The 23972-nt window shown below is 40.3% G+C and overlaps 1 protein-coding gene across 1 annotated transcript; it reads left to right on the forward strand.

Annotated features, from left to right (window-relative positions):
• The first annotated feature begins 2388 nt into the window (after window positions 1–2388).
• TNMD (tenomodulin) lies at window positions 2389–23972 on the forward strand. The gene is made up of 7 exons (XM_014481679.2): window positions 2389–2536; window positions 2708–2839; window positions 12902–13042; window positions 13254–13355; window positions 21169–21322; window positions 22939–23108; window positions 23601–23972. The coding sequence occupies exons 1-7, from the start codon at window positions 2489–2491 to the stop codon at window positions 23808–23810; spliced, it is 957 nt and encodes a 318-aa protein (XP_014337165.2). The 5' UTR covers window positions 2389–2488; the 3' UTR covers window positions 23811–23972.

Genomic DNA, 23972 nt, shown 5'->3' on the forward strand with positions numbered 1-23972 from the left:
TGGATGGCCTAATCCAATATGACTGGTGTCTTTATAAGAAAAGATTAGGACATATATAGGCATAGAAGGGGAGTACCACGTGAACATGAAGGCCATCTACAAGTCAAGGAGGAGGCTTCAGAAGAAGCCAACTTTGCTGAGGCCCTGATCTTGGACTTCTAGCCTTCAGAGCTGTAGAAATATAAGTTTCTGTTGTCTAAGCCACACAGTCTGTGGTACTTTATTATGGCAGCTCTAGCAAACTAACGCAGCCACCAACTGAGATTAACATTGTGGGAAAAAAAGTAGGTTGGAAGAAAGTGGTGTTGAAAGGTTTTTTTTTATTTAAATTTATTTTAATTGGAGGCTAATTACTTTACAATATTGTAGTGGTTTTGCCATACATCAACATGAATCCGCCATGGGTGTACACGTGTTCCCCATCTGAACCCCCCTCCCACCTCCCTCCCCATACCATCCCTCTGGGTCATCCCAGTGAACCAGCCCCAAGCTTCCTGTATCCTGCATCAAAACTGGACTGGCGATTCATTTCACATATGATATTATACATGTTTCAATGCCATTCTCCCAAATCATCCCACCCTCTCCCTCTCCCACAGAGTCCAAAAGACTGTTCTATACATCTGTGTCTCTTTTGCTGTCTCACATAAAGGGTTATTGTTACCATCTTTCTAAATTCCATATATATGCGTTAGTATACTGTATTGGTGTTTTCCTTTCTGGCTTACTTCACTCTGTATAATAGGCTCCAGTTTCATCCACCTCATTATTACTGATTCAAATGTATTCTTTTTAATGGCTGAGTAGTACTCCATTGTGTATCTGTACCACAGCTTTCTTATCCATTTATCTGCTGATGGACATCTAGGTTGCTTCCACGTCCTGGCTATTAGAAACAGTGCTGCGATGAACATTGGGGTACACACGTCTCTTTCAATTCTGGTTTCCTTGGTGTGTATGCCCAGCAGTGGGATTGCTGGGTCATAAGGCAGTTCTATTTCCAGTTTTTAAAGGAATCTCCATACTGTTCTCCATAGTGGCTATACTAGTTTGCATTCCCACCAACAGTGTAAGAGGGTTCCCTTTTCTCCACACCCTCTCCAGCATTCATTGCTTGTAGACTTTTGGATCGCAACCATTCTGACTGGCTCGAAGACCAGAAACGATAAAACTCCTAGAGGAGAACATAGGCAAAACACTCTCCAACATAAATCACAGCAGGATCCTCTATAACCCACCTCCCAGAATATTGGAAATAAAAGCAAAATAAACAAATGGGACCTAATTAAAATTAAAAGCTTCTGCACAACAAAAGAAACTATAAGCAAGGTGAAAAGACAGCCTTCAGAATGGGAGAAAATAAAAGCAAATGAAGCAACTGACAAACAACTAATCTCAAAAATATGCAAGCAACTCCTGCAGCTCAATTCCAGAAAAATAAACGACCCAATCAAAAAATGGGCCAAAGAATTAAATAGACATTCCTCCAAAGAAGACATACAAAAAAAAAAAAAAAAAAGAAGACATACAGATGGCCAACAAACACATGAAAAGATGCTCAACATCACTCATTATCAGGGAAATGAAAGAAGATTTTGATGTGGGACATGTTGCATTTTGAGATTCTTGAGATCCATCGAGGTAGAGATAGTCAAATGACTTTGAAATTCAAAAGACATATTGGAGTTGTAAGTATAGATTTAGAAATCATTGGTATGTAAGTTATATTTTAAACTGTAGAAGTGGATGAGATCATCTAAGAAGGGTATATATAGTGAGAGGATCATCAGTGATAGAATCATAAGGAATATCAACATTATGGAACAGACTAAGGAAGACAGTGTAGGAAAAGAAAATAATCAGAGAGACAGAATGAAAAGAGAGAGAAAACTTGTAATTAACCATTTAAATCTTGTTTTTAATTATAATTTGTTGACTACATATTGATCTTAGTCCTCAAAGAGCTTTAATATAGAGAAAAAGGCACTATCTTATTCATTTCTGAATCTCCTATACTAAGCACAGTGCTTGACATTTAATATCCTTGCAGTAAATATTTGTTAGATCAAATGGAATTGAAATTAGGTCTCCATTCTTTTCTTTGTTTTGTTTGCTTATTTCTGGAGTATGCAGCATGCATTGCCACTGATATTTTAAGTTCATAGTGAAAAATCATTTCAAAGTGTCCTAGGCTTGGTCCCCTTCCAAACCAACCCCCAGGACAATAGTTTTCATTATAACCTTCTGTCTTTGCCATTCTGGATGGAATTCTGTGCACAGAAGTTATATACATATATGGGTATATCGATGCAACAAATCGCAGCACAGGAGCCCCCTGGGCTCCCTCAGGCTCTGGTATGACATATTTGAGCCATATAAATTCAGCTTCTCCTCTGGCATCTGTTAGTCGACTCACTTGCAACTCCACCTCAGCAGTGGTCTCTCAGTCCTCTCAAAGCAGGGAAAGAGTGCTGTGTGCTGAGAGATCATGGCAAAGAATCCTCCAGAGAACTGTGAGGACTGTCACATTCTAAATGTAAGTTGATTCATATTTTTTCCCCTTTTGAGCAAAAGCATGGCTTTACAGAGATATCGTATTGCTATGTGAACATTAAAAAGTGAAATTAAAAGTGACTTTGAATTACGGCTTGCATTTTTAAGGGCTATTGTTTATTTTTTGTTGTTGTTCTCTTTGTATTTTGCTTAGGCAGAAGCTTTTAAATCCAAGAAGATATGTAAATTACTTAAGATTTGTGGATTGGTATTTGGTATCCTCGCCTTAACTCTAATTGTCCTGTTTTGGGGGAGTAAGCACTTCTGGCCTGAGACACCCAAAAAAGTAAGTAAATGAACACTATTATCCAAAGATTCTGTTTTGAGTTTATTGAATTTAATTAGTGGTTGACATGTATATTACTCTGAAAATGAAAGTCACTGTTTGTTTTACATTTATTTTTTGGTGACGTGAAAAACTGAACCAAGATTTCGGTTCACTCTTTTTCTGCCTAATTATTTTGGCAAAATGGAGAACAAAGTTTTCTCTGTATTTCAGTTAGTAATGATAAGATGTAGAATTATCCATTCTTTTTTAATGCTTGGTTTTAAGGAGTTAAAGTTCCTCCTAGAAGAAAAATTCTTACTGTAAGAAAAAATAGTTTTCATCTTTCTTTCAATTATCTGGGCAGAAACTGATGGAAAAGTAATTATGCTACCACATAAGAAGAAACCACCAGAAATGGCAGCAAAAGATTTTCAGGGATTACGTTTCTGACTTAATGCATCTCCTGTGAGGACAGGCAGCAAGCTCCTTTTCAGAAGGAGTAATTCTCGTACCTGAATTCACATTTATTTGTGACTCAAAAAAAAAAAAAAAAAACTAGAGCTTTTCAGCTTCTCACTACAGGTTAGTGTTATGTTAGGGTTTAGCCACAGTTGTTGCTGTCCCAGTGAGATAGTAATGCCACAAGGTAGAAAAGTGACACCAAGTCATTAATCACAGATGTCTCAGAATGCTTCTGATATTAGGGTTATTTAGTGAAGCTTAGCAGGCCACTGTAGTTGATATTAGTGTACCTTAGTGTTATTGTCACCCCTGGGCTCATACACAATGAGCAAGTTTAGCTGTGACTCAAAGGAAATCATAGCCCCTTCATGCCAACAATTTCCATTTGAAAGAGAATTAATAAATTTACAAGCTGTACAGTGTGAAGATGATTTTCTGGTTTTATCACATTTTTTTTCAGGGTGTAGGATGTTGCTGTTGTTACCACTGTTATTAATTATTTGCTAGCAGACATAGGAAGGGAAAGGCACACATCTAGGAGGCAGGATGAAATAATGGGGAAGGGAAGAAGAAAATAATGGGTTGTTATGAACCATTAGGGAGCTTCCCCAGTGACTAAGTGATAAAGAATCCACCTGCAATGCAGGAGAAACAGAAGGTGCAGGTTTGATCTCTGGGTCAGGAAGATTCCCTGGAGGAGGGCATAGCAATCCACTCCAGTATTCTTGTCTGAAAAATCCCATGGACAGAGGAGCCTGGCAGACTACAGTCCGTGGGGTCACAGAGTTGGACACAACTGAAGTGACTGAGCATGAACCATTAGGAGCCAAAGGAGTGATAGGAGCAAAGAGAAAATAATATGGATTAATAAGGAAGGACACTGGGGGTATAGAAAATAGAAAGTCAACTGGAAAGTGAAAGTCGTTCAGTCGTGTCCGACTCTTTGCGATCCCACTGACTATACATTCCATGGAATTCTCCAGGCCAGAATGCTGGAATGTGTAGCCTTTCCCTTCTCCAAGGGATCTTCCCAACCCAGGGATTGAACCCAGGTCTCCCACATTACAGGCGGATTCTTTACCAGCTGAGCCAGAAGTCAACTGGACAAATGTCTAAAAAAAAAAAAAAAACAGAGAAGTAAGACATAACACCCTTTGGATTCTTCACCTCTGCTGCCATACTGACTTTCATTTAGTCCCAGGGGCTACCTTATCAAGTTTAAACAGGAGAAAGAATAGTGAACTTTCTTTGCTTGTTTTTTTTTATACCTTGCTCCAGAAAGGATTTTTTGCATCATCCATTGCATATAGTTAGCCCTTTCTCTTATCATTCTCACTGTTCTCTGCTTCTCAACTACTTTCTGTTCACATGTTTTTCTAGAGAAGCCATCTAACGTTGAGGCTAGCAAAGTTGGCAAAGTAATTAAGATCAGGAAAGAAATAGTAAATAAATAAGAGTGCCAAGATACATTCTGATCCAATTTTGCTATTACATAACTCATTCCCAAGGTGACACGCTGCCCCACAAATTGAATCTTGGGTCCTCTTGACAATTACAGATGGGACAGAGAAGAATTGGTCTTCCCCAGTGGCTCAGAGGTAAAGAATCTGGCTGCAATTGCAGAGATGCAGGAGATACAGTTTCAGTCCCTGGGTAGAGAAGATCCCCTGGAGGAGGGCATGGCAACCCACTCCAGCATTCTTGCCTAAAGAATCCCATGGGCAGAGGAGCCTTGTGGGCTACAGTTCCTAGGGTCTCAAAGAGTTGGACACGACTAAAGTGATTGAGCACGAGCACAAGAGGAGAATAAACTGTTTGTCCTTCATGACCATAATGTACTTAACTGGGTGTAGTCAGTCACTAGCCCTTTCAGCCACCAATATGTATGTGCCTAAATATGGGGCTCTATGACTTTTCTGGTTTTATTGTAGCCATTGTAATTGCAAATCTTATTCTGAAAAATTTTGTATTTTCCTAAAACTGCAGTGCTATTTGTCTCAGTGTAATTATAAATGACTGTGTGGGGACCTCGCTTTTATCTAACAAGGTGTCAAGCTCACTAACAGAGCCCATGGTCACCTCTGCTTTTGTATTATATCATCTTTGCTTCTCACTCCAGTTTGCTTTTTAATGCAATCCTGTAATTTCCTCAAACCAAATGTCAAATCTTGTCACTGTGGGCAAAGAAGAGGTGGGGTATGTTAGTAAATAAAGTTTATCAGGAACCAAATCTCTCAAGAAGTAATCCATTTGAGTATGTAACTTTTTAGCAAAGGAATTCTCAGAAATGAACGCAAAGCAATCTGGTAAAAGATAATACATAGGTGTCTCCTGAGGTAACTTTTTTCTACTGTGAACAAAGGTTGTTTGTTCTTCATTCCAATGGGGAGTTGTGATTTATTGCCTTTGATATTGAAGTCCAGGCCTTGCCCCAGAAGACCAGGTTAGGTCCACTGCAAACCAAGGACCCAGTTGGAGATGTGGATGCTCCACTAAGTCCACTACCTTCAATTCCCAGACAAAGAGCCCCAGGGAACATCTAGGTTTCCGATGGCTAGGGCTGCTAATAAGGCTGCCTCAGAGAGGACTTAATAAATGCTGGGAAGTGAAGAGAAGTCAGACTAGTCTTGGAAGAAGATTTGCAGAGGAAAATGATCCAGGCATCTTGCACAAATTAAAGAGGCTCCCCTTAAGAGTATGGTCTGGCAAGAATCATCAGTTAGCAGATGAAAACCCAGGATCTTCTGGACTTTCCTTTACAAGACTGTGGGACCTATGGAGACTGTGGGGACCTTGGTGGAGAGAACTGGTGATGCTGTTATGCTCATGGATGACAGTGATGTGTTTGGCATCCCAGGACTCCCTCCAAGTTTTTAATGTTTGCTCCTCTAGCCTCCAACCACACCTCATTTTTATTTTGCTTTTTGACATTTGCTTATAATAAAGTGTTTATTTAACATTCCACATCTGGTGTTGACATTTCCATGCCAGTAAGTTCTCCCCTCCTCCTCCCATTACCTCCCACCTTGATGTGGACAAAAGATCCAGATTTTTGATCTGAAATGGGAAGTAAGCTATGATGGACTCCTTCTCTCCACACACCTCAGGCATGAGCACATGCACACAGAAAAGAGAGAGGAAGGGATGAAAATAAAGTGAAACAAGGAAGACTAACTTTGAGAGAACTGCTTCACTCCCTTACAGGCTACAGATCCCCAACCCACAGCCACGTATAGAAGCCACTCGAGCTGAATGAAAGCCAGTCCATTGAGTTCTATATGCAGCTTTCTTAAACCGAGCAGAGGGTACCTATTCAGTCCCAGAGGTTTCAAGAGGGCATCACAAGGCTCCACTTCCATGCAGTGACTGCCCAGTCATCTTTGAAGCAGATTCCCTAGAGATACATTCTTGCTTAAGGCTCCCTGTATCACACATAGAACTTGAAACAAGGAGAAATCAACTCTCCAGCTAATTTATTCAATATGGAGAAAACAAGGCAGAAAAATCCCAGCTTTTAAACCAACAGTTGATAGATATAGCACAGACCTTGTAGCCTATCCTCCCTCCAATCCTTTGTAGAATGAGGCAGAAGACTAATTAATTAAATAAATGAAAGGCTGCCCTTCCTGCCATATATAGGAACTGCCTGGTGATTTTAGGGCTATTTGGAAAGCCTAAGTCCTAAGACCCACATGGCAATCCGCAGATTCCTGGAGATGTCCCCTCAGCTCCTGCATATAAACAGGATGAAATGAGAATGGTTAGGATAGGTGGGCATCTGTCTGCCCTCCCCCTCACATCAACTGCAGATGACAATTCAAAGAGTTTCACTCAGGACTGCAAACACAACAGCATTCTAGCCTGAAAATCCTTTGCTCAGAAAAAGCACTTTCCTGATAAGTCAGGATCTGGCTTTTTTGAGGCTATTTCTCTAATACTAATATTGGCCAGGGCCAACTTTATTCATTCCCCTTGTAGGCACACAGGGGATACAACTTTCTTCCCTGAGTTCCCCGGGTTTTCCAGTTTGGTGGGTGAAATGTGGGTCTGGAGAAGCATTTCATCCTCTCAAGTGAAAGATGGAGCTGGAATCTATTTAGCAGGGGAACTGAACTTTACCAGATGGTGCCATGTCAGCATTTTAAAATTTTATTTTCCTCCCAAACCATGCAAAAGTGAAGTCCACCGTTGTCTAGAAACTCTCTTGAGTCAGCTCTTACTCTGTGTTGTTGAGGGTCCGCATCAATCACATAGGTTAGGACTCTGGCTCCTAGGAACACATTTGTATTCAGTCTCCTTATTCTCCTAAGGCAGCATTGCTGGCAAATCACATGGTACCAGCCAGAAAAACCCTAGGTCTTCAAAGGGAGCTATCCTTTAGTGGCTAAGAGAGGGGCTGTGGCTACTGTAAGGAAGTAGCTCAGGAATCAACAGGTAGTAGTAGTTCAACAGTTCAACTTGACCTCTGTCTATCAAATCTGAAAAGAATTCATTTTGCCAAACTACTGTATATAAAATAGATTAACAACACGAACCTACTGTATGCATAGGGATATATTCTATATCTTGTATATATATATTCTATATCTTGTAATAATCTATGATGGAAAAGAATCTGAAAAGCTGAATCACTTTCCTGCACACCTGAAACTAACACAACATTGTTAGTCGTAGCTACCAGTCTATCAGTCGGTGGCTCAGTCGTTGTCTTCGACTCTTTGTGACCCCATGGACTGTAGCCCACCAGACTCCTCTGTCCATGGAATTTTTCAGGCAAAAATAATGGAGCAGGTTGCCATTTCCTACCCTAGAGGATAAAATCAACTATACTTCAATTTAGAAAGACAATTAATTTTGTCAACTATTCAACATTGCATATGGCAAGGGGTGAGAGATAAAGATGGGACCCAAGCCTCCAGAGACATCTGGTGACTTGTCCAAAGTCACACAGCTTGTAAGTGGCAGAGTTGAGGCTAGGACTAGAAACTGGTCTAGAGATTTTTTCCACTATTCTTCATCTGCATTTAAGAATAAGGAGTGGTAAGGGTAGTGGGTAGGAAAAACTTCCAAGTCAGCTTGAATCTCTAGATGAAAGAAATGTGGGTTTTTTTTTTTTTTTTTTTGAAAAAGAGGAATGTCTGTGCTGCCTAGTCAATTTTTTTTCCAGGGGTGAGAACTGGTGATTGAAGATACAGAAGTCCAACTTTGCATAAGAAACAATGTGTCTGCTCTGTGTTAGTTAAGGAAATACCCAGAGGCCCTTTAATTCCCACAAGCTAGTTCGGTAATAATACGGCACAATACATTCCCTTCCCTTCCTTCCAGCCTAACATCTGCTAGCCAGCTATTCTGAGCATGTATTTCACCTTTGGAGGGTGTATGTACCTCATAAACAGACAGTAAAGAAGGACGGTGGAGAGAAGAACAGCTAGATTAATCACAGGCTTCAAAAAACAAACCTAAGCCAAATGTGCTCAAATACTTTTTCAGGACAAGCTAAAGCTACTTGCCCCCAAACAGATCTATCACACTGAGGTCTCAGGCAGCTTCACTCTTTATAAAAAGCTTTTTTTTTTTCTTATCTCAGAGATTGTCACAAATGGAGGCTTGAAAGCACAGCAAACTGTGAAAGAGGGATGTTAGGGCTCATTTGCTGCCTGAGTGGAGGATTTAACTGCACTGAGGAAAGAATTCCTGGGCAAGGAAGAGAAATGAGTCTGTGTTTTCTCCATGTTTTATCAGTGCACTCCTCTTATATCTCTCACTCCTTGGACTTCACCACATATATATCTCACTTTACTTCTGAGTCATATCTCATCCCATTGGTTTACCTGTCCCACTCCAGTGTTCTGGTCCTTGGTATTTGAGATCAGCCTTACCTGTGGATGGAGCTGGAGCCCATTTGAGTGGTGCAGGAAAGATGCCCTTAAAATATCTCTTATTCTTGTTGCCATTGTGTTTAAAATCCACCAGTAGTAATTCTTTCCTTTGAGTTAAGTATCAAACTCAATTTTTTAAACAAATGCCCATCACTAATATCTTAGTGTGAAATCATTTGCCAGATAGATTTCTTTGATATAAAGTATCAGAAAAATCACGAAATTCCTAGATGTCTAGACAGGAGACAGAGGAATAGAGGGAGATGGGAAGAGGAGGAAGGCATAGAAAGGCGCAAAAGGAACAGGATATAAAAAGTACAGAAAAGGGAAACTAGAAGCACCAAAGATTAACTTGCCCTAATTTGCCAGTTTGGCAGAAGTGTTCTTATCATACTCTGACCCTGCTCTGTCCTTCCTGGAATAAAGCTGACTTAGAGGCAGTCTGAAATGAGGTATGAGGAGCCCACTCACACTTCTCTCAGACAAGTCATCCTGTCTCTGCTTTAGTTTACACCCAGAGTGGACAAAATCATTTATTCCTTCATCTCCAGAAAGACCCTTAGCCCCTTAGCCAGTGAGCTTAGTAGAAAGAAAAGTACTTCTAAAGCCAGAGGCATGAGCTCAGTCTTCATATGGGCCAGTTAAGCAATGTGCTCCATGGGGACTCGGACAAGACAGCATGTCTGGATTTGCTCAAACTCATCCCTAAGCAGTCCAAAGTGGGCCACCAGCATCATCTTCTAGACAAAGTTTGTTCCAAAAGGACACCTTTGATAATGGAATTCCATCTGAGTGAATATATAGCCCCCACCTCCCACCCAGAATTCACATACAAATGAAGTCATTCTGATCCCACTATCATTATTAACAAAAAGGCAACATGCTGGTTAATAATTACAATCAGAATGGATGCCTCCTCCCCCAACAACAACAACAAAACTCTTTGAAAGAATGCTGAAAATAATCAGGATCTGCTGAGCGTGGCAGTTTCCAATAGTTTTCATCTAGCAAGGTGTCCAAGTGAAGTGCATTGCCAACAGTGCAGGAAAATTCATTCCACAGAAGTACACTGAAATCCTAAATGTCACCAGTATGGTTCCATAGTCTTCTCCCAATGATTGAAAATACAGCCTGTATTTTCTCTTTTGCCCAGGTAGGCAGCGTTCCAACAGCCCCTAGTCTCTAACCTCATTTTTCCGTGCAATAATCCATCAGTTGTGCTACTGATGAAACAAACACCCCACCCCACCCCCAGTGACTGGTGGTGTCGACATTTGTCTCAGCAATGGATAGTATTTCTAAAGAAATTCCACCCTGTTGAGAGATCTGACAAGGCTGAATCTGCATTAGATGCCTCTCTCCTCTACTTAGGTCAGGCCCACTGAGAGCTCAATTTGTTGCCATAAGGTAGAAGTTTCTCAGGCTGGCCGCAGAGCTGCAACTCAGAACAAATTTATAACTAGAAGCAAATAACAAGTCTAAGGGAATTTGCTACCTGTCACAAACCAACTCAGACTCACTGTGTTAACTCTGCAGTTGCTGGAAAGTTCTAAATAGTGTTTTCCTTCCCCTTTTAAAATGTTGTCTCTTAAAAGACCTTGCCAATGCTCAAATTTCTTTAGGAAGCCAAGAATTTGCCATTGGTGAAAAAAATGTATTCAACAATTATTTCAGCTCTGACCATGTCTAAGTTACTGTAGGGCAGCAAAGAGGTCAATATCATTGTCTCTTGCTTTCCTATTCAGTAACTAAATCAACTTTTCACACTTGAGGTAACAGTGCTTCTACAAGCCCTTCCAACGTGTTTTTCTACTTGAGGTGGGGAAAATTTGACCAGGTTAATCTAACATTCAGTCACAGACACTGGCAGACATTAAAAAACAACCCAACCCAGTGCAAGCTCTAAAAGACTGCCACTGGGAACAGAATCATTAGAAAGCAATGTTGGCTCTGTGGATGACTTGCTTTTTCAGGCTTTCAGTTTACCAAATGCTTTTCATAAAGAAAAATGAATATGAAGAAACGTGATAGCAAAAGGCCTCCTAACAACAGGGATAAGATAGACTTCCACATGACACCATCAGGGCTGCCCTGGTTTGTGATAGCAAATTCCTTCGGGTTTTTCTTATGCTTCTAGCTGTAAACACATCTGGCTTCCCTGGTGGCTCAGCAATAAAGAATCGGCCTGCAGTGCAGGAGACCCAGGTTTGATCCCAGGGTTGGAAAGATCCCCTGGAAAAGGAAACGGCAACCTACTCCAGGATTCGTGCTTAGAGGATTCCATGGACAGAGGAGCCTGGCGGGCTACAGTCCACAGGTTCTCACAGAGTCAGACACGACATAGAAACTAAACAACAACAACGTAACACGTCCTCAATTATAAGCAATGGGCTTGTTAATAGACTGGGATATTCTACGGGCCTTAGAAAGAGGACAGTCTCTTTTAGAGGTTAGCAGAGAGTCTGGGGTTTTGTTTCAACCATTCAGGAGTAACCTGATATTTAGCTTTGCCAAGGCGCTCTTCTTGGAAGATACCATATTACATAGTGCATATTACAATTCATGGTTATTAAATTCTGTATGCAGGAGAACCTGAAGACTTAAAGTCAGCTGAATCGAGTTTGGAAAAGAGAATTCAGTAATAAACTGAATAGATTTTGTTAGCCCATAACAGAGAAGGTTAGGGGAAGGCAGTAAATGTTTCCTGGAGTTTAAAGGGCAAAAGGAAGCAGTTGAGGTCGGGGTAAGACTCTTACTTGATATTCGCCAAAGACAATGGTCTTCAGTGCTTAAAAAGGACATATCCAAGACTGGTAAGGCAATATTAAATCTCTTGGTAGATAAGGAGATAAAGAGCATTCTAAATCTGTTCAAATCTCTTTCTCAGCCCTACTGAATTTCACAGGAAGAAAGTGGGTGACCTTTGAGTACTTAGAAAGGGAAGTGGCAGTTTAAAGAAGCAGTAGAGGTCTTTGGCAGTTCCTTTTCTTACCATAAGGGAAAAACACCTTATAGACTGCTTTGCAAAATATCATTTGCTATTTAGTCAAGGCTGCCAAGAAAAACTGTTGGAATTCTTAGTAATTAGTTCAACAACTTGGCTTGAATACAAAATACTAACTCTGAAGGGATCCCCGTATCAGCTCTAGTGCCAAAAAACACCTCACTTTAATCTCAAGTCTCAGAGAATTCCCAACAGCAAGCTGCTGAGACAGCACCTCTCTACAAAGGCTCTGGAAAAAGAATGTGCCCCAGATATTACCCAATTAAAGTGTCTTATGAACAAACATGCTTCCCTAGTGGCTCAGTGGTAAGGAATCTGACTGCAATGCAGGAGACCATCCCTGGATGGGGAAGATCCCCTGGAGGAGGAAATGGCCACCCACTCCAGTATTCTTGCCTGGAGAATCCCATTGACAGAGGAGACTGGCAGGCTAGAGTCCATGGGATTGCAAGAGTCAGACACAACTTAGCTACTAAACCACCATCACCATGAACAGACATCTGTGTGTGTGTGCTAAGTTGCTTCAGTTGTGTCCGATTCCTTGTTACCCTGTGGACTGCAGCCTGCCAGCTTCCTCTGTCCATGGGATTCTCCAGGCAAGAATTCTGGAGTGAGTAGCCATTCACTCCTCCAGGGGATCTTCCTGACCCAGGGATCAAACCCATGTTTCTTACATCTACCTGCATTGGTGGTCATACTGAGTATCTTACAGCTTGTTTTCCTTTGTTCTCCCAGACATATGACATGGAGCACACTTTCTACAGCAATGGAGAGAAGAAGAAGATTTACATGGAAATTGATCCCATTACCAAAACTGAAATATTCAGAAGTGGAAATGGCACTGATGAAACATTGGAAGTACATGACTTTAAAAATGTAAGTTGGATGTTTTCTCCCTAAGGCTTCCCACTTAAAATATTAGAACACTTGAGTCAAGTTAAAAATAACCTGTAGCCTCCATTTAATTTATAAGAGAAAGCTTTCCTTTTGAATTCAAATTTTGCCAGCCTGGGGCCCTAACAAATCATGACACTCATTAATTGTGGCTACTTCAGAAAGTTTTCTTATTTTTTTGTCTGTTTTATAGGGATACACTGGCATTTACTTTGTAGGTCTTCAAAAATGCTTCATCAAAACTCAGATTAAAGTGATTCCTGAATTTTCTGAACCAGAGGAAGAAATAGATGAGGTATGTAAGAATGACAGTAGTAGTAAAAGCCATAATTTGTTGGGGACTAATTATGTGTCAGACTTTGTACTAAATGCTTTACTCTTATTTGATTCTCACAATGATCCTATAGACAGGTACTATTATTGTCCCCATTTTCAGATGTGAACCAAAAAGTAACTTGCCCAGTGTTACACAGTTAGAGAAGAGCAGATTGGGATCTTGAACTCAGACCTTTCAAAAACTAAAGTTGATGCTTTTAGGTCCAACATTGTACTTTTCTTTTTTTTTTAGTTTTAGTTTTTTTTTTAACTTTTTATTTTATGTTGTAGTACAGTTGATTAACAGTGTTGTGTAGTTTCAGGTGTACAACAAAGTGATTCAGTTATATATATACATATAACTATTCTTTTTAAATTATTTTCGCAATTAGGTTGTTACAGAATATTGAGCAGAGTTCCTTGTGCTATAGAGTAAGTCCTTGTTGGTTTTCCATTTTAAATATAGCAGTGTGTACATGGCAATCCCAAAGTCCCTAACTGTTCCATGCCCCCTGGTAAACATAAATTCATTCTCTAAGTCTGAATCTGTTTCTATTTTGAAAATAAGTTTATTTGTATCATTTTTTTAGATTCCTCATATAAGTGATGCCATGATATTTCTCTTTCTCTGTCTGATTTACTTCACTAAGTAAATGCTCTAGGTCCATCCATGTTGCTGCAAATGGCATTATTTCATTTTTAATGACTGAATAATATTCCACTGTATATATGTACCACATCTTCTCCATCCATTCATCTGTTGATGGACATTTAGGTCGCTTCCATGTCTTGGCTATTGTAAATAGTGCTGCTATGAACATAAGGGTGTATACTCATATATCTTATAACAACTTTTATATATATATATATATATATATATATATATAGCTGATTCACTTTGCTGTACACCTGAAACTAACACAACATTGTAAATCAACTATACTTCAATAAAAATTAAAAATTAACTTAAGGATAGCAGCCATTAACATGGCTTATGTGCATTTGCTTCCAAACCAAAGATTTCTGGTAAGAGTGGTGAGCTAGAAGAACAAAATCAATCCTGCCAAAACAAAAGCCCCAGGGCCACTCGGGATCCTTGCTGCTTTTGTCACACTTTGACATTCGCCTATTCTAAAGATTTTAATTCAACACTACTATACACAAAATAGATACCAACAAGGACATACTGTATAGCACATAGAACTCTTCTGAGTATTATATGGCAGCCTGAATGGGAAGGAAGTTTTGGGGAGAATGGATACATGTATATATGTGGCTGAGTCCCTGTGCTGTTCACCTAAAACTATTACAGCATTGTCAATCAACTGTACCCCAATGCAAATTATAAAAGTTTAAAATAAGAAATAAAGATTTTAGTTCAACACTACCATATATAAAATAGACAACCAACTGCATAGCACAGAGAACTATACTCAATATCTTGTGATAACTTAAATATATAGCTGAATCACTTTACTGTACACCTGAAAGTAACACAACATTGTAAATCATCTATATTGCTATTGCTTGTGCACTCAGTCATGTCCAACTCTCTGTGACCACATGGACTGTAGCCCTGCCAGGCTCTTCTGTCCATGGGATTTCCCAGGCAAAAATACTGGAGAGGGTTGCCATTGCCTTCTCCAGAGGATCTTCCTGACCCAGGGACTGAACCCACATCTCTTGTGTCTCCTGCATTGGCAGGTGGGTTCTTTATGATTAAGCCACAAGGGAAGCCCAAAATCAACTATACTTCAATAAAAAAATTAAAATTAAGGGACTTCCCTGGTGGCTTGGATGGTAAAGAATCTACCTGCAATGTGGGAATCCCAGGTTGGATCCCTGGGTTGGGAAGATCCCCTGGAGTAGGAAATGGCAACCCACTCCAGTATCCTTGCCTGGAGAACTCCATGGACTGAGGAGCCTGGCAGGCTACAGTCCATGGAGTTGCAAAGAGAGGGACACAACTGAGCAACTAACACTGGTGGCCTAGTGGCTAAGACTCCACACTTCCAATTCAAGGGGCCTGAGTTCCATCCTTGGTCAGGCAGCTAGATCCCACATGCCACTACTAAGACCCAGCACATCCAGGTAAATAAATATTTTTAAAAATTTAAAAAATATTTCAGTTCATTCATCTTACCATTTTATGCTGGGATGCTAATGGAATAATCTATCCTTAATATCACTAAGAAAAGAAAAAGCAAAGAAGGTTAGAAGTACAGTGTAATACAAATTCTCTGAAAGCACACCCCTAGGTCAGGGTAAGATAACCTAGTGCATCAGGGCAACAGCTTAGTGGCCCTTGTAGGCCTAGTGGGAGATGGAGGATTATTGCTTAAAATACAGCCATCAATAAAGCCCAGGAGACTCTTCATTTTTCCATGATATTCTGACAATAATTATGGTATGTTGCTGTCAGTGGAGGAAGGAGGGGAACCTTAGCTAAGGATGTATTGTGACTATAGCCAGAAGAAACAAATGGGTTGGGTTGGTTTTCTTAGTGCTTAACTGGCAAATCTAAAATGAAATTATCCCAATAGCACAGAGACCGCTCTATGTACTATAAATACCTCTTTCTTTTTCTTCTCTCTTTCCTAGGTTCTTTTACATTTTTCTCTTGCCCAACTCTCTCCATCTTAATTCTCATCTACCCATTTACCTTTTTCTTTTACTTTTATTTATTATTTGCAGGGATGGGGTGGTGTGGGGATCATTTTTACTTTCCATTATCCAAGTCTCATGGCTGTCGCTGGTTCCCACAGAACCAGTAACTTCCAGAGAAGTTACAGACTCTTACAGAAGTTACAGAAGTTCCTAGAATTTCCAAGAAAAGGATTTCCCCCAAAGACGATGCTCTGCTCCCAAGGTCTATGGCAAGTGAAAAGTTTGGGAGTCTTTTTTTTTTTTTTTTAAATAAGCCTATTTTGGATGCTTCCCTAGTGGCTTAGACGGTAAAGAATCTGCCTGCAATGCAAGACACCCAGGTTCAATCCCTGGATCGGGAGGATCCCCTGGAGAAGGGGATGGCAACCCACTCCAGTATTCTTGCCTGGAAAATCCCATGGACAGAGGATCCTGGCGTGCCCCAATTCATGAGGTTACAAAAAGTCGGACATGACTGAGTTAATAACACACACTCAATTTGGATGCATCCGAGGAACAGAGCAACTTCTAGGATATTAGAGACTACTATAGGAGGCAAGAATAAGATGAAAGGAGAATGAATAAGATTAAAAGCTATTATATCCAGTATCACATACTGCTTTTTACAGAAAATAATGTAAGACTTTGAGTTGGGCCAGCCAACAATGACATTCCAAACTGACATGACAAGATTTCTTTTCTGAAAAAGTTAAAGGCAGGGACTTCCCTGGTAGTCCAGTGGTTAAGACTCTGCACTTCCACTGAAAGGGGCATGGGTTCAATCCCTAGTCAGGGAACCAAGTTTCCACATGTGGTGCTGCCCCCCAGAAAGATCAGATCAGATCAGTCGCTTACTCGTGTCCAACTCTTTGCGACCCCATGAGTCACAGCACGCCAGGCCTCCATCTCCATCACCAGCTCCCAGAGTTCACTCAGACTCACGTCCATCGAGTCAGTGATGCCATCCAGCCATCTCATCCTCTGTCATCCCCTTCTCCTCTTGCCCCCAATCCCTCCCAGCATCAGAGTCTTTTCCAATGAGGCAATTCTTCGCATGAGGTGGCCAAAGTACTGGAGTTTCAGCTTTAGCATCATTCCTTCCAAAGAAATCCCAGGGCTGATCTCCTTCAGAATGGACTGCTTGGATCTCCTTGCAGTCCAAGGGACTCTCAAGGGTCTTCTCCAACACCACAGTTCAAAAGCATCAATTCTTCGGCATTCAGCCTTCTTCACAGTCCAACTCTCACATCCATACATGACCACAGGAAAAACCATAGCCTTGACTAGACGAACCTTTGTTGTCAAAGTAATGTCTCTGCTTTTCAATATGCTATCTAGGTTGTTCATAATTTTCCTTCCAAGGAGTTAAGCGTCTTTTAATTTCATGGCTGCAGTCACCATCTGCAGTGATTTGGGAGCCCCCTCAAATAAAGTCTGACACTGTTTCCTCTGTTTCCCCATCTATTTCCCATGAAGTGATGAGACCAGATGCCATGATCTTCGTTTTCTGAATGTTGAGCTTTAAGTCAACTTTTTCACTCTCCACTTTCACTTTCATCAAGAGGCTTTTTAGTCCCTCTTCACTTTCTGCCATAAGGGTGGTGTCATCTGCATATCTGAGGTTACTGATATTTCTCCCAGCAATCTTGATTCCAGCTTGTGTTTCTTCCAGTCCAGCGTTTCTCATGATGTACTCTGCATATAAGTTAAATAAACAGGGTGACAATATACAGCCTTGACGAACTCCTTTTCCTATTTGGAACCAGTCTGTTGTTCCATGTCCAGTTCTAACTGTTGCTTCCTAACCTGAATACATATTTCTCAAGAGGCAGGCCAGGTGGTCTGGTATTCCCATCTCTTTCAGAATTTTTCACAGTTTATTGTTTTCCACACAGTCAAAGGCTTTGGCATAGTCAATAAAGCAGAAATAGATGTTTTTCTGGAACTCTCTTGCTTTTTCGATGATCCAGCGGATGTTGGCAATTTGATCTCTGGTTCCTCTGCATTTTCTAAAACCAGCTTGAACATCAGGAAGTTCACAGTTCACATATTGCTGAAGCCTGTCTTGGAGAATTTTGAGCATTACTTTACTAGTGTGTGAGATGAGTGCAATTGTGCAGTAGTTTGAGCATTCTTTGGCATTGCCTTTCTTTGGGACTGGAATGAAAACTGACCTTTTCCAGTCCTGTGGCCACTGTTGAGTTTTCCAAATTTGTTGGCATATTGAGTGCAGCACTTTCACAGCATCATCTTTCAGGATTTGAAATAGCTCAACTGTAATTCCATCACCTCCACTAGCTTTGTTCGTAGTGATTCTTTCCAAGGCCCACTTGATTTCACATTCCAGGATGTCTGGCTCTAGGTCAGTGATCACACCATCGTGATTATCTGGGTCGTGAAGATCTTTTTTGTACAGTTCTTCTGTGTATTCTTGCCATCTCTTCTTAATATCTTCTGCTTCTGTTAGGTCCATTCCATTTCTGTCCTTTATCGAGCCCATCTTGGCATGAAATGTTCCTTTGGTATCTCTGATTTTCTTGAAGAGATCTCTAGTCTTTCCCATTCTTTTGTTTTCCTCTATTTCTTTGCATTGATTGCTGAGGAAGGCTTTCTTATCTCTTCTTGCTATTTGGAACTCTGCATTCAGATGTTTATATCTTTCCTTTTCTCCTTTGCTTTTCACTTCTCTTCTTTTCACAGCTATTTGTAAGGCCTCCCCAGACAGCCATTTTGCTTTTTTGCATTTCTTTTGCATGGAGATGGTCTTGATCCCTATCTCCTGTACAATGTCACGAACCTCATTCCATAGTTCATCAGGCACTCTATCTATCAGATCTAGGCCCTTAAATCTATTTCTCACTTCCACTGTATAATCGTAAGGGATTTGATTTAGGTCATACCTGAATGGTTTAGTGGTTGTCCCTACTTTCCTCCATTTCAGTCTGAATTTGGCAATAAGGAGTTCATGGTCTGAGCCACAGTCAGCTCCTGGTCTTGTTTTTGCTGACTGTATAGAGCTTCTCCATCTTTGGCTGCAAAGAATATAATCAATCTGATTTCGGTGTTGACCATCTGGTGATGTCCTTGTATAGAGTCTTCTCTTGTGTTGTTGGAAGAGGGTGTTTGTGATGACCAGTGCATTTTCTTGGCAAAATTATATTAGTCTCTGCCCTGCTTCATTCCGTATTCCAAGGCCAAATTTGCCTCTTACTCCAGGTGTTTCTTGACTTCCTACTTTTGCATTCCAGTCCCCTATAATGAAAAGGACATCTTTTTTAGGTGTTAGTTCTTAAAGGTCTTGTAGGTCTTCATAGAACCGTTCAACTTCAGCTTCTTCAGCGTTACTGGTTGGGGCATAGATTTGGATTACTGTGATATTGAATGGTTTGCCTTGGAAACAAACAGAGATCATTCTGTCATTTTTGAGATTGCAAGGCCCACAATGTCTCATTTTGGCCATAATTTATTTTTCAGTTAATTTTGCCAGATTGTCTAAATAACATTAAGTATTCATCTCATGATAGTGAAATTGCTTTATCTTCAAGAAAATCCTATTTGTTTGTACTTAGGCTACAGATTTTTTTATGAGACAAAGTTGTGATCCTGAATGACAAAAACTTTTTATTCTGTACTTCCCTCACCATTGCATCCATAGTTTGCACATGTTAACATGCAGAACAGTTATATAAATAGCCCTGATTTTTCTAACAAAGCTAGTCAGTGTACCAACCTCATTCTATACAGTCCCTTTCAGTGCATACCAAGGTCTTTACAGACTCCTGAACAAAGGAGCTAAGATGAAGAGTTTTAAATGACTAGGAGAAAAATTACACATAGCCATATTTCAAAGAATAAAAACAGTGAAACCATAAAACTAGAGAGAAACAAAAGAGAAAAGGAAAAACCTAATTAAGAGTACTGGGTAAATTGTCAAAGCCCAGGAGATTAAGAGATAAGTATACCGGACTTCCCTGGTGGTGCAGTGGCTAAGACTGCACACTCCCAATGCAGGGGCATAGAGTTCGATCCCTGGTCAGGGAACTAGATCCCACCCACATGTTTCAACTAACAGTTTTCATGCCTCAAAGAGGATCAAAGATCTCGTGTGACATAACTAAGACCTGATGCAGCCAAACAAGTAAATTTAAAAATATATATATGTTTAAAAAGAGCTAGGTATACACGACAACTACTTCCAACATTATAAACAGAAAAGTAGGTAGTGCTCTTGACAATAAAAAAGAAAGATTGCCTAAATAAAAACCATTCTGTCAGACAAACTCCAAGCATCTAGAATGAAAGGAGTAAAACAGTAGTCAGGGCATTGTAGTCACAAGTTAGAGACTTGACTTCAAAACAAACAAATAAAAAATAAAGACATCTTTGGTACTACAACTATACCATTAACAGGCAATCTTGAAAGCCAAAATATTAGGTCCTGGTGCTACTTAACTGATTTCACCAATTTGGATTATAGGAGTGTTTTTCAGCTTGTGATCAAATTAAACTTGCAATCCTAATCATAAGCCTAAAATAAGGCAGGCACTCACAACACCAAGGGGTTCCCCCATGGGTCAACAGGTACAGAATCTGCCTGCAATGCAAGCAACACAGGACATGCAGGTTCAGTCCCTGGATCAGGAAGATTCCCTGGAGGAAGGCATGACAACCCGCTCCAGAATTCCTGCCTGAAGAATTCCATGACAGAGGAGCCTGGTGGGATACAGTCCATGTGGTCATAAAGAGTTAGACATGACCCAAGTGACTGAGCATGCACACACAACATCCATTTAAAAGAAAACAAACATAAGTCACTCAAGGTTCCAGAAGGCCAAATTAAAACATACTTGGCCCAGTGAGAGACCTAGAAAATGACAGAGAGCCTTCCTGACTTTAAGAGAAATTAAGCAGAGAAGGCTGCTGTTTCAGTGAGCAGACTTACAGTTAGAGGGGAGAAGGAGGAACCAGTTGCTAACTCTCCCAAAGGCACCTACTGTATGCATGGCACAGAGCTACTTCACAGGAAGCTCTGGGACTATAATTATTATTCAGACTTGAAATATGGTGTTTTCCAGTATCCCATAATTTCTCACTCACTTTATTAATTTCTCTGCCTATCCCTACCCTGAACAACTTTCTTCTCTCAGAATGAAGAAATTACCACAACTTTCTTTGAACAGTCAGTGATTTGGGTCCCAGCAGAAAAACCTATTGAAAACCGAGACTTTCTTAAAAATTCCAAAATTCTGGAGATTTGTGATAATGTGACCATGTATTGGATCAATCCCACTCTAATAGCAGGTATGGCTTCACCCTCCTCCTCTTTCTCCTCCTCCTCTTCATCCTCTGCTTTCCAAAATCAGTAACGGGTTAATGTTACCAGCATTCAGAGACTACATTTCTAGGAAAACAAATGATAAGCTTGTATCTTCTTAGATGAAACTGTATATGCTGACAGCCAGTGAGGAGGAGATTTTTCACAGCCAAGTTATAAATCAGATAAATTAATGCTGACAGGCTATTAAATATCCCATCAAAGGTAACGCCACCCCAATGTTTGCAGTGATAGCAAAAAGCTAATCTGTCTCTCTTTGTACATCTATATTCATTGCAGTCGAGCTACCAAACTATGGCTCAAACCACTATGTGCCCAACCCAAGAACAGAGGAGAGAAGAGCCAAAATAATGCCCTATTGTCTCAAGAAGGATTTTCTATGTCAAATGGTGGCATTCTCCTCAGAAGAAAGGACGGTCACTGCAATACCAATTTCTTTGTGACTATTTTAGGAATCAGTATAAAAGCAATTGGATGCTAAAGGTAGAGTTAAAGACTCCAGATCTCAACTTCCAGTCAGCCCACAGAGAGGGCAAATGTCCTTGGACATCTTATTCTGCCTAACTAGCATAAAATTTGGCCTCCCTCATTCTGGACAGCATAGATCACTATATTGCCCAAGAGAGAAGGATCTAATCAATGCGGGCATCTATTGGTACTCTTTGGCCTTAAAAAAAAAGCAATTGTGGTTTCCTGGATTGGACACTACAACTTCTGCTTCAACATCCTTCTCTTAAATGACATTAGTGGAGATAATGATGAAATTTGAGTAAAGTTTGTAGTTTAGTTAATTTTATTGTACCTATAAAGGGCTTCCCTGGTGGCTCAGTGGTAAAGAATCTGCCTGCCAATGCCTGCAATACAAGAGACATGGGTTCAATCCCTGGGTCAGGAAGATCCCCTGGAGAAGGGCATGGCAACCCACCCCAGTATTTTTGCTTGGGAAATCCCATGGACAGAGGAGCCTGGTGGGCTAAAGTCCATGGGATCACGAAGAGTCAAACATGACTTAGTGACTAAACAACAACAACCTATTGTACCAATACTAATTTCTTAGTTTTGCTCATTGTACTGTGGTTATATAAAATGTTAACCTTAGGGGAAATTGGGTGAAAAGATATACAGATACTCTGTACCGCCTTAGCAACTCTTCTATAAATCTAAGATAATTTCTAAATACAAAGTTTAATAAAAAAGCATTTAACACAGAAAAGAGAAGGGATGAGGAAGGAGGACAGAGGACACTATATCAAATCAGGCAACCAAAAATATTTACTGAGCACCGACCATGAGTAAAATCATTGTGGGAGACACCAAAGTCTCCTGCCCTCAATTTTTAATTTAACATGCTAATAAGGCAAAACAGTAAGTGTCTGATGCCAAATGAGCAAAGGTGTCTGTGTACATAGGAATGGTCAGATCTCTTTTGGAAGACCTTAAAATGTCAGCTACAGAACCCTGGAAAAGTGGTTCATGCATACCTAAATGAGGACAGTGAGAAGACACAATGAAAATCTCTATCCCCCAATGCTAGTCCCCCAAGCAAAGTGGTTGCATCACAACTTTGTGTGTATTACCTTAGTTTCAGAGTTACAGGACTTTGAGGAGGATGGTGAAGACCTTCACTTTCCTACCAGTGAAAAAAAAGGCATTGAACAAAACGAGCAGTGGGTGGTCCCTCAAGTGAAGGTGGAGAAGACCCGTCAAGCCAGACAAGCAGCAAGTGAGGAAGAACTCCCAATCAATGACTATGTGAGTTCTGTGCACATTATTCTTGTTTAGAGGAAAAAGACAAAGAGCCTTCACAAATCTCACTATTTTTCAGATCAAAGTCACTGAAAGGAGACTGGTCATTGTTTTAACAACAACAAAAAAAGTATTTAAGAAACTTGGAATACCTAAAAGGCTCATTCAAAATCAATCTTGTCAATATTTCACAATAAATGATAATGGAAAGGAATATGAAAAAGAATATATATAAATATATGTATAATTGAATCACTTTGCTGTACAGAAAAAAATTAACACAACATTGTAAGTCAACTCTATTTCAATAAAACTAAGTTTTTTAAAAAATTTTTAAATTAAGAAAACTAAAATCAATCTTGATCTAGTCCATTGATATATCTCCAAGATCAGGCTCAGGAACTTAATTACTCACCAGGCCCCAACTTCTATAGTTTCATATTCCTCCCCTGCTTGGCAGACCTCTTCCCCTCCAACACTGGTTTCTTCTTCTTTCAGACTGAAAATGGAATAGAATTCGACTCCATGTTGGATGAGAGAGGTTACTGTTGTATTTACTGCCGTCGAGGCAACCGCTACTGTCGCCGCGTCTGTGAACCTTTACTAGGTTACTACCCGTATCCATATTGCTACCAAGGAGGGCGGGTTATCTGTCGTGTCATCATGCCTTGCAACTGGTGGGTGGCCCGCATGCTAGGGAGGGTTTAATAGCAAGTCTGAGCTCGAGTGCTTAAACTTCTGGCACCCAACATATAACAAATGCATGCTATTCAATGAATTTCTGCCTATGAGGCATTTGGCTCCTGGTAGCCAATACTCCGGAATTGCTTGTAGGTAATTCTTCTCTTCATGTTCTAATAAATTTCTACA

This window comes from Bos mutus, chromosome X (genome assembly GCF_027580195.1).
Source record: "Bos mutus isolate GX-2022 chromosome X, NWIPB_WYAK_1.1, whole genome shotgun sequence".
NCBI classification, from domain to species: domain Eukaryota; kingdom Metazoa; phylum Chordata; class Mammalia; order Artiodactyla; family Bovidae; genus Bos; species Bos mutus.